At 41.6% G+C, this 10,447-nt stretch overlaps 1 protein-coding gene and 2 non-coding genes across 3 annotated transcripts; all 3 read right to left on the bottom strand.

The window, feature by feature from the left end:
- Positions 1–427: 427 nt before the first annotated feature.
- Positions 428–4,663, bottom strand: LOC140317972 (transmembrane protein 179). Its single transcript, XM_072395553.1, has 4 exons — positions 4,192–4,663; positions 3,460–3,597; positions 3,119–3,197; positions 428–1,853 (listed from the first exon to the last, which is right to left on the bottom strand). Exons 1-4 carry the CDS (start codon positions 4,512–4,514, stop codon positions 1,656–1,658), a joined length of 738 nt encoding a protein of 245 aa, XP_072251654.1. The 5' UTR covers positions 4,515–4,663; the 3' UTR covers positions 428–1,655.
- Positions 4,664–8,325: 3,662 nt separating this feature from the next.
- trnaf-gaa (transfer RNA phenylalanine (anticodon GAA)) lies at positions 8,326–8,398 on the bottom strand. Its single transcript has one exon. It is a non-coding gene; the product is annotated as a tRNA-Phe (tRNA).
- A 1,636-nt stretch (positions 8,399–10,034) lies between these two features.
- trnaf-gaa (transfer RNA phenylalanine (anticodon GAA)) lies at positions 10,035–10,107 on the bottom strand. The gene has a single exon. It is a non-coding gene; the product is annotated as a tRNA-Phe (tRNA).
- Positions 10,108–10,447: the final 340 nt, after the last annotated feature.

Genomic DNA, 10,447 nt, shown 5'->3' with positions numbered 1-10,447 from the left:
CATAATAAGCATGTCATTATTACAAGATATGCAAAAATGCTTTCTTTCATGAATGCCACTCATACGGTATAAATTAAATCTGTAGACTGACAGAACAATGATAATATAATCTGATTCCAGGTTCTGTAACACTTCCTCTTCTGTTGTGGTTAACAGAGCATCTTCAGGCCATGTTCTGTTAACTGGCTGCATCTAAACATATATTTAACATACTTTGATTCATTAACTTTCATTAACATTAACTGTTAACGTACTTGTCTCACCCATTTCAATTGTTTTTGTGCTTGTTTAACTCAAACTTACCTGCAACTGTTGTCAACCACTAAGAGGATTTTTCTCATGAATGCGTTACTGCTAAAATTTGAAAAAGATCAGCTAATTCACACGGATTTCGTTTGGACTGTACGAGTGACGACAGACTTCGGTCTTCATGGAAGTGGTTTATTTGAAAAAAGGACAAACGCAAAAACACGAATGAGAATGAGCACAAATGGGTCCAATAGGTTAAAAAACAGAACCACAGTCAAAGTACCAAATCGGTTTATATATTACAACTAGTTTCAAGGTACACCACCGACTCCTCTCTGTTTACTTCAGATTTCCAGCTCCGCCGTCTGTGCGTCATTGCGGCCGCTTTGGTCAACGACGACAAGAAAAAGAGAAACTCTGAGTCATTGTTTTAAAATAACTACTCTGCAGAGTCTGAAACGAATCTCTCAGTATGAAAACTCACTGATAAAACTCTGGATTGATCGCCTGACGAGATCTGTCCGCTTCACTGACGTCGTGAGAGCGGCGGCGTCCACACAGACGGCATCATGATGGAAATCATCACAAGAGCAGAGGAGCTCGGTGGCGTTTTTTTCCCCGTTACACAACAGAATATTCAGGTCATGCTCACACAGTGAGCCAGTTTTTGGTCACACACTCAACACAAGCCTCACAATAAATGCATCTCAGTGCTTCCTCTGAATGTAACACTCCAAGCATATAATAATGTCACTTTCCCCAAGGTGACGACACAAATGTGCAAAATGCAGGATTCCAGGAGAAATGTAAACAAACGTGCATCTTAAATGTGTTCGCAGGAGACTGTAATAAGATGAAAAAGACACCATCTGGCTGCTTGCGCCGTCATGAGTGACGTGAATAACTTATGAAGTGAAGCAAAAAAGTAGTAAACTGGCAGAAACAAACAACCTCTGAATAACACTGAGGTTACCAGATCACTAGATACATCTGCTCCAGCTCCTCTGATGTATTTACACTCATGCTGTAGAATCCCTTTTGGCCCATGACAGAGGTGAGTTCAATCCCCCTGAAGTCGATATTAAAATCTTGTTGAGTCCTAAAGTTTCCGACTTGTTGCACATCTTCACCTGCCCGACTCTGTTTATCACAGCGCTCTAAGGTTTGACATCCACTCCACGCTTCCAACATATCTTTGGCTGTCCTGCAGATTCTTGATGCTCATTGGCTGAGGAATAGTAAATATGAGTTGCCGTTCGGTCTGTTAAATACGACGAGAAGCAGTAAGACATGCAGAGTGATAGTATTAGTGGTCGTGGTGAAAAAAAAAGAAGAAAAAAAGAGGTTTGAATTTAAAAAGTGGAGTGAAGAGTGAGGACTTTTGTCGCCACCTCACACTCTCTCGATCAGACAAAGATGGTGGGTGTCGCTGGAGGATGAGGAGGCGTGGAGGAGGCGCTGTCAGACGGACTGTGTCCCAGCAGCAGCTCCTTGTCTCGGTGCAGACAAGGTCCGCTGATGTGCTGGCTGTGGGAGTGGTAGAGCCGCAGGAAGGCCAGGATGGACTGAGCCAGCCACAGAGCCGTCACGCACCACAGAGACGCCTGAGGACACAAAGCGAAGGCTTTGTGAGGCTTATAGTCACACTGCTACACGGTGAAAGATGAAAACATCTGTCATGAATCTTGCCGACTAAGCTAATTCCTCTGTGTGGCAATGTAAAATGTACCTCTGACAACAATTGGACGGCTTTGTAAGAGCATGCCTGCTGTTTTTTAATCGCCTCCTTTCTCAAAATAGAAATTATTTGACAAGAAATATCGATGTCTGTTGCTAGTAGCAACCAGTGACTCAGAACCACAGTATCAGTAACAGACTGAAAGCATCCCGGTGAGACACGATGTCTACATGGTTAATCTAGCTCTGCGTAAATATAAATCACAGCTGGCGTCCCAGTTCAACCGAAAAGGAAACACAAATGAAGCTCTTTTTATTCCTCTACTTTTCCTTGTTCTGCCATAAAAAGCGATCAAATCTGACCCATGAGTAGGGCTGAAAGGAAAGCTCTAAAAATGGTTAGACTAGGATCCCGTTTTAACTTGTAATTGGGTATAACGGCGCCAAAATCTGTGTGGAAAACTGCTGAACAGCTGCAGAGTAACAACGCAGGAGGATTTCAGGGCTCTTATTCGTAGTTTTATTTTCTGGCATGTTTACAAAATTAAATGCCTTAATGTTACACTTTATTGTCAAATGATGCTCTCCAACTAAAAACTAATTTAACCGCCAGAGACGACTTCTTTCCATTATGCTGTCAGATTCTTATGGTAACAATCGGAGCCTGTCTGACACAGCTAACTACTTTGCTGCACATGCTTCCCTTTTATTACACTGCAGACGCTTGACAGCTAAGTGTGGGATTCGCATGGAAGCGATGACCTGCAACACTCCAAAGGTTAAAACTATTCTCAGTTTTCTACTGCAAGCCACTCGGAGCCATTTGGAGTAAATGAAGCTACCGCCACTGTTTGTGTTTGAAAACTTGAAAACAGGTCTATATTCAACCGTGTACTAATTTGTAGTACTGCAGCTGAAACAGAAACAATTCTTCAAAAGCCTGCTCAAAAAGCCCCAAACCAGAACACTCAATGTCCGTGTGTTTAATAAACTGTTTGAAAATGTGACTTTTTGATGAATAGCGACTCTATCATTGGTTTATAATAGATCCTCGTTGATTTAAAAATGCAGAAACATGATCCAAACACAGTGTTTTAGCTTATTAGAAGGCCTGACTGAGAAAACATGTCTGGTAAATATGTGTTGTCCGGTTAAAGCTGGATGCTGAAAGTGCGTTCATCCGAACTCCTACCTGTGCCAGGCTGAGCTCCATGAAGAAAGAGGAAGTGTTCACGTCCAGGTAAAGTGGGACAGACTGTGACTCTGCACAGCTGAGAACACAAAGAAGCAGAGAGGGATGAGAAAGGACCCCCAAACACACAAAACAGAGCGACTTCACATGTGTTCTGCAAGATTTAACAGCACAGCTGCAACACTGAATCAAAAGCTGCATAAATGTATAATTCTGCCATGTTTATATCACCTGACATTTCCAATTCATCCCTGATTGTGATAGTTTGTCGACAAGCAGCCTGATCCACTAACTAAGGCATGAAATAAAAAAAAAAACAGGCTAACTCTCAGGTGACTTACCTGTAGGGCCGAGTGTTGGCATCAGTCACTGTGTCACACCAGGAGCTGAATCCCAGGGACAAGATGACACTGGCCCCTCCAGACAGGAAGAGCACACACACACTCAGCACGACCGTGAGAAAGGACGAAAACAGGGTGCTGGGTGGAGACACACGTGAACAACAATCACACACACAGGACCCAGCTTTTGCTCAGGCGACACGTTGATGTGGCTGACGCAGTGGTATTTAAATAACAGCTCAGTTTATGATATAAACTTTGGTGATACACGTTGTTTTTAGTGCAAAACACAGCAAACACTTCTGACTCTTATCTTCTTAAATGACGATAAAAAGAGCTGTTTGAAAAACACATTTCAAAATCACAAGCTTATTGACAGAATGAGGGATTTCACTTCGTATAAACTTCCCTTTAAGCTCTAATATTTAAATCTGAGGTGTAGAAAATACTTCAATTAATCATTTTTAACATGTTTGCATACTGTTTATGCTACTTTAGTCTTTGGAAGCGACGCATTAATAACATGTTTATGGATGCTTGTAGATGTACAATTGAGAGGAGTGAGTATATTTAAGGTACATGCACCATTTATCTGCTCCGACACAACATCTGTATCACTGCTAATACTGCAGCTGTTGTGCTTTTAGGTCCGTAATGATGACATTGCTAGCATGATAACTTGTCTGCTTATGTGCGTGCGCTTCTTATCTCTATCTAGCTCAGCGGACTCACTCGTCATGTCGCCCGTGCAGATAGAAGAGGCACCTCCAGCCCTGCGCAGCCCCGTACAGCACCGTGAATATGCCCACAAATGTGACGAACTGACAGGCTGCCAGGGGTCCCCACTGCTGCACCACCAGGTGAGACAACTCCCCGGGCTGTTCCGTCATCTCAGCCCGGTCTTCGTTCCTCCAGTAGCCAATGGAGAAGAGGGCGCAACGGCCTTTAAAAGCGGAGCCGTTGAGAGCCATCGGGACGACCACCAGCAAGCCCGCCACGACCGAGAGGCCGTGAGCCGCACAGTGGGCTAGCAGAAGCCGCCGATCCAGCTCCATAATAGTGGACAAATAACAAGTACGCTGCGACAAAGTAAATGTTGATATCAGCACATCCCCATGTGTTTCCCATGCAACGGTCCTGTTGAGGGTGGGTATTTAAAGAAGTAGGGCGGGGCGGGGTCAGAGCCGTTGGCCTACATTCTAACTGTTTCACACGGCCCGCACGTACTCACAGAGGAGGAGTGGCCACAGAGGACTCACTCCGCTAAAAGTTCCAGAAACCAAGTACTGTTGGAAAAAAAACAGTCACATTCAAGTCGCACACCTGGGAGAGGTTACAGCATATTACTGCATCAAAAGACTGTTTCCTGATAAAATAGAATATGTAAAGTAACTAAAGTATTCTAAAGCACTTAAAGATATTTTAAAAGTTGTGTAATGATTCAACTTTTTTGCTATTTCTTTACATCACCAGTTTGTAGATGGGTCAATATCAGGATAATATTTATGTATAAAACATGTCACCTATCAATGGGTTTTACAGCCAAATAAGATGTACAACTAAAAGAACAAAACAATTATTAACAATTTGAAATATATATTTTACAGGGTCTGCATGCAATATTTGTTCAGTAAAATGGTGCTGATCCATTCAGAACTTTAAGGCCATTCAGTTGCGGAAAAAGTGGGTATGCACTATATGCGGCGCATAGGGGCACTGCACTGGAAGGGGCGCCAGAGCAATCGCGGAAAAATAATCTCGAGTAGGCATTTTCTTTATCTAACAGCTTTTCTGCATGTGTAAATGATATGATCAATAACAGAGGAATTTTACTGATTAGGCGCCCCTCCCCCTTCACACCCCCTCGCCACACAAAACACTCATGCTGACTACATAATCGAAAATCATTGTAACCTTATTACTGTAATCTGATTATTGTAACCTTATTACAGTAACCTGATCACAGTCATCTGAGTAATCCGATTAGAGTCATCTAAGTACTCTGATCACAGTCATCCGACCAAAATAATTGGATTACAGTAATCTCAGTACTCTGATCACAGTCATCCAACCAAAATAATCGGATTACAGTAATCTCAGTACTCTCATTTACTGTAAAAGGATTACAGTAACCCTATTACTGTAATCCCATTACAAAAAAAAAACTTTATTGAATTGTTATGAATGGGGGGCGCTAGTCATATGTCTGCATATCCCTCAGAAAGTTGGTAGTTGCACCCCTGAGGCCATTGTAAAGACAAGCTGCTGCAAAGCTTGCAGGTTTGGATGAATACTTCAATAATAATTCATGATGTATTATGGTCATAAAGGGACTGTATTTATATGGCACTTTGCTGTTTGTTGGTGAATATACATGCCACATTTGCGCTCATAGAGCACATCTTATACTATGCTTTTTTTCCTGAGCTTCAGCGACAGAGCTGCAGTACTTCACTGGTCCCGGGAACACAAACAACAACCCAGAAGTACATAATGTTGCTACATCTTGACCTGCCGTAACATTTGAGTTATTTACACTCTAATGCATCACTTATTCGTATTATTATATGTATAGAATATGTTATCCTTAATAGGATGTACCAATTTTTGATAGAAGCTCTTTCCCTTTTTAGGGGGGCATAAAGTTGCGCCATGCTTTGATTCTTACATTTTGTACCTTTATTTACATGAAAATACACCTGCACCATGTTATTGCAACATCTGTATAAGGTCAGATAGAATAAGAGAAAGAGAAAGGACTTCTTCTACCACTGGACATCCAGTTCATGATTTTAAATGAATGCTTGAGCAAACTGAGCAGGATCTGCATCAGTGCAGTGACTGTGTTTTTTATTTATTCATTATTTCTTTACATTGATATATTACATTCTTCTTTTTGTGTGAGACTCAAACTTGGTTGTATTTTCATAACAGAAAGGTATTAGAGACTAAACTAAATATAGCACAACAGTGTGTATTATACATTGTGGCACTTTTTTAAAGCAAAGTATACTATTTTTTTTAATAGTAAATGCAAAATCTAAAATGACACTTCAAAATTATTACATTTCAAGTAATATATAGTGTGAATCTCACCTCATACACATAAATAAATAGAAATTAAATCAAACTTGGTCTATAAACTGTCTTTATTTTTTTAAGATCAGAAGATCAGATTAAAAAAAGAATACGGGAGGCAGCGACTACTCTATTAATTTCTAATCATTGTAATTGTATAATCTAAACGTAAAACACAAGCTTTCCCTATAGTCAAATCCATTTATGATGGTGAATCTTAATGCAAATGGAGGTCAATGAGGGCCACTCCCTTTTTGTTGAGTGCAGATGTCTGAACGGAGTGGTACATCTTCACAAACAAACAATCTTTTATGCTGGAAATTTTTACATCACTGACATAACATTAACGTCACGCTTGAATCTTCCAGATGGCCTATTTCTGACAGCTTGTACAGTGCAGATGATGACAATTGGTCCAGCAAACAACTGTCCGCTCAGTTAAGCCTATCAGTAGATACTTCAGGAGGGGAGCTGCTGGGGTCTGAACCTTGAGGCTTGTTTTGTTTTTATCTAATTCAAAACAGGAAACTCACAACATGCGTCTGATTTCAGTCCCACATTTCTTATGAAACAAAATTACAGTCAAAACGAAGTTGCAAGTTATAACTGTACAGTAAATTACATTTAGAGTCACTGTCAAAGGAAGCTGGTGGGATAGAAAAGCAGCAGAGGTGAGAGGACCAGGACTGATGGCTGTTTTATTAGAGAAAAATTAGACCCATTCTAATTATATCTTTGGAATAACCTCAGAACCCAGCAACTCCATGGAGCGTTGACAACAACATGGGAGCCAGATAAAGTCCAAAGAATTGCCATGACTGACCAAAAGCTGTGCTATTTTAGCTGTTTGCATTAATCCAGGTTTTTTTTTGAGCTTTTGCCTTTTTTTCAGTTCATTTTCCCACCATGGGTGGTTGTTAACCCTTGACAGTCATCCATAATGAACTGTAGTACTTGCTGAAACCCGGGAGCTTCAGCTCTTCGGTCTGACGTTCTCCCAACAGAGCTATTTCGGCTAAAAAGGCAGGTAAAATGGCACCTTTAATTTGGAAAATAAAACCATGAGGCAGCAACATGGGAAAATAAAACCGGAAGGCAACTCCATGGAGCACTGATAACAACATGGGAGCCAGGTAAAATCCACAGAAACGTCACGACTGGCCAAAAGCTGTGCTAGTTTAGCTATTTAGTTGTTAACCCTTGACAGTCATCCATAATGAACTGTAGTACTTGCTGAAACCCGGGAGCCTCAGATCTTCGGTCTGACGTTCTCCCAACTGAGCTATTTCGGCTAAATAGGCAGGTAAAATGGCACCTTTAATTTGGAAAATAAAACCATGAGACAACTCCATGGAGCGTTGACAACAAGATGGGAACCAGATAAAGTCCAAAGAATTGCCATGACTGACCAAAAGCTGTGCTATTTTAGCTGTTTGTATTAATCCAGGTTTTTTTGCAGATCATGCCTTTTTTTTTTCAGTTCATTTTCCCACCAGGGGTGGTTATTAACCCTTGACAGTCATCCATAAAGAACTGTAGTAGTTGCTGCGCGTTGACAACAAAGCAGGGGTTTAAACCAGGGAGGTTTAAACCATGAGGAAGCTCCGGGGAGTGTTAATAGCAACGCAGGGGAGCCATATAAATGGTGTCAGACTGAAGGCATAGTCATCCCTAATGAACTGTAGTAGTTGGCAAAAACCGGGATTAAACCAGGGACCTTCAATCCCTACTTTCCCCGCATGGGTGGTTGTTAACCCTTCACAGTCATCTATAATTGAGTGTACTAATTGCCGAAACCCGGGATTGAACCAGGGACCTTCAGATCTTCAGTCTGACGCTCTCCCAACTGAGCTATTTCGGCCAAAATTGCAGGTAAAATGGCGCCTTTAATTTGGAAAACAAAACCGGAAATCAACTCCATGGAGCGTTGACAACAACATGGGAGACAGATAAAGTCCAAAGAATTTTCCCATTTTCATTTTCATTTTCCCACCATGGGTGGTTGTTAACCCTTGACAGTCATCCATAATGAACTGTAGTACTTGCTGAAACCCGGGAGCCTCAGATCTTCGGTCTGACGTTCTCCCAACTGAGCTATTTCGGCTAAATAGGCAGGTAAAATGGCACCTTTAATTTGGAAAATAAAACCATGAGACAACTCCATGGAGCGTTGACAACAACATGGGAGCCAGATAAAGTCCAAAGAATTGCCATGACTGACCAAAAGCTGTGCTATTTTAGCTGTTTGCATTAATCCAGGTTTTTTTGCAGATTATGCATTTTTTTTTCAGTTCATTTTCCCACCATGGGTGGTTGTTAACCCTTGACAGTCATCCATAATGAACTGTAGTACTTGCTGAAACCCGGGAGCTTCAGCTCTTCGGTCTGACGTTCTCCCAACAGAGCTATTTCGGCTAAAAAGGCAGGTAAAATGGCACCTTTAATTTGGAAAATAAAACCATGAGGCAGCAACATGGGAAAATAAAACCGGAAGGCAACTCCATGGAGCACTGATAACAACATGGGAGCCAGGTAAAATCCACAGAAACGTCACGACTGGCCAAAAGCTGTGCTAGTTTAGCTATTTAGTTGTTAACCCTTGACAGTCATCCATAATGAACTGTAGTACTTGCTGAAACCCGGGAGCCTCAGATCTTCGGTCTGACGTTCTCCCAACTGAGCTATTTCGGCTAAATAGGCAGGTAAAATGGCACCTTTAATTTAGAAAATAAAACCATGAGACAACTCCATGGAGCGTTGACAACAACATGGGAGCCAGATAAAGTCCAAAGAATTGCCATGACTGACCAAAAGCTGTGCTATTTTAGCTGTTTGTATTAATCCAGGTTTTTTTGCAGATCATGCCTTTTTTTTTCAGTTCATTTTCCCACCATGGGTGGTTATTAACCCTTGACAGTCATCCATAAAGAACTGTAGTACTTGCTGAAACCCGGGAGCCTCAGATCTTCGGTCTGACGTTCTCCCAACTGAGCTATTTCGGCTAAATAGGCAGGTAAAATGGCACCTTTAATTTAGAAAATAAAACCATGAGACAACTCCATGGAGCGTTGACAACAACATGGGAGCCAGATAAAGTCCAAAGAATTGCCATGACTGACCAAAAGCTGTGCTATTTTAGCTGTTTGTATTAATCCAGGTTTTTTTTGCAGATTATGCCTTTTTTTTCAGTTCATTTTCCCACCATGGGTGGTTATTAACCCTTGACAGTCATCCATAAAGAACTGTAGTAGTTGCTGCGCGTTGACAACAAAGCAGGGGTTTAAACCAGGGAGGTTTAAACCATGAGGAAGCTCCGGGGAGTGTTAATAGCAACGCAGGGGAGCCATATAAATGGTGTCAGACTGAAGGCATAGTCATCCCTAATGAACTGTAGTAGTTGGCAAAAACCGGGATTAAACCAGGGACCTTCAATCCCTACTTTCCCCGCATGGGTGGTTGTTAACCCTTCACAGTCATCTATAATTGAGTGTAGTAGTTGCCGAAACCCGGGATTGAACCAGGGACCTTCAGATCTTCAGTCTGACGCTCTCCCAACTGAGCTATTTCGGCCAAAATTGCAGGTAAAATGGCGCCTTTAATTTGGAAAACAAAACCGGAAGGCAACTCCATGGAGCGTTGACAACAACATGGGAGCCAGATAAAGTCCAAAGAATTGCCATGACTGACCAAAAGCTGTGCTATTTTAGCTGTTTGCATTAATCCAGGTTTTTTTTCAGATTATGCTTTTTTTTTTCAGTTCATTTTCCCACCATAGGTGGTTGTTAACCATTGACAGTCATCCATAATGAACTGTAGTACTTGCTGAAACCCGGGAGCTTCAGCTCTTCGGTCTGACGTTCTCCCAACAGAGCTATTTCGGCTAAAAAGGCAGGTAAAATGGCACCTTTAA

This window comes from Leuresthes tenuis, unplaced genomic scaffold (genome assembly GCF_036924035.1).
Source record: "Leuresthes tenuis unplaced genomic scaffold, fLeuTen1.0.hap1 SCAF_11, whole genome shotgun sequence".
NCBI lineage: Eukaryota > Metazoa > Chordata > Actinopteri > Atheriniformes > Atherinopsidae > Leuresthes > Leuresthes tenuis.
This window is presented reverse-complemented; position numbering and strand designations above follow the sequence as displayed.

What these genes read in the sequence shown, in the direction of transcription:
- LOC140317972 (XM_072395553.1), bottom strand. Translation starts at nt 4,514, where the DNA reads ATGGAGCTGGATCGGCGGCTTCTGCTAGCCCACTGTGCGGCTCACGGC. An exon ending in CTGCACGGGCGACATGACGA is followed by an intron (nt 3,598 to 4,191) that starts GTGAGTCCGCTG and finishes GTCTCCACCCAG; the next exon opens with CACCCTGTTTTCGTCCTTTC. An exon ending in GCCAACACTCGGCCCTACAG is followed by an intron (nt 3,198 to 3,459) that starts GTAAGTCACCTG and finishes TTGTGTTCTCAG; the next exon opens with CTGTGCAGAGTCACAGTCTG.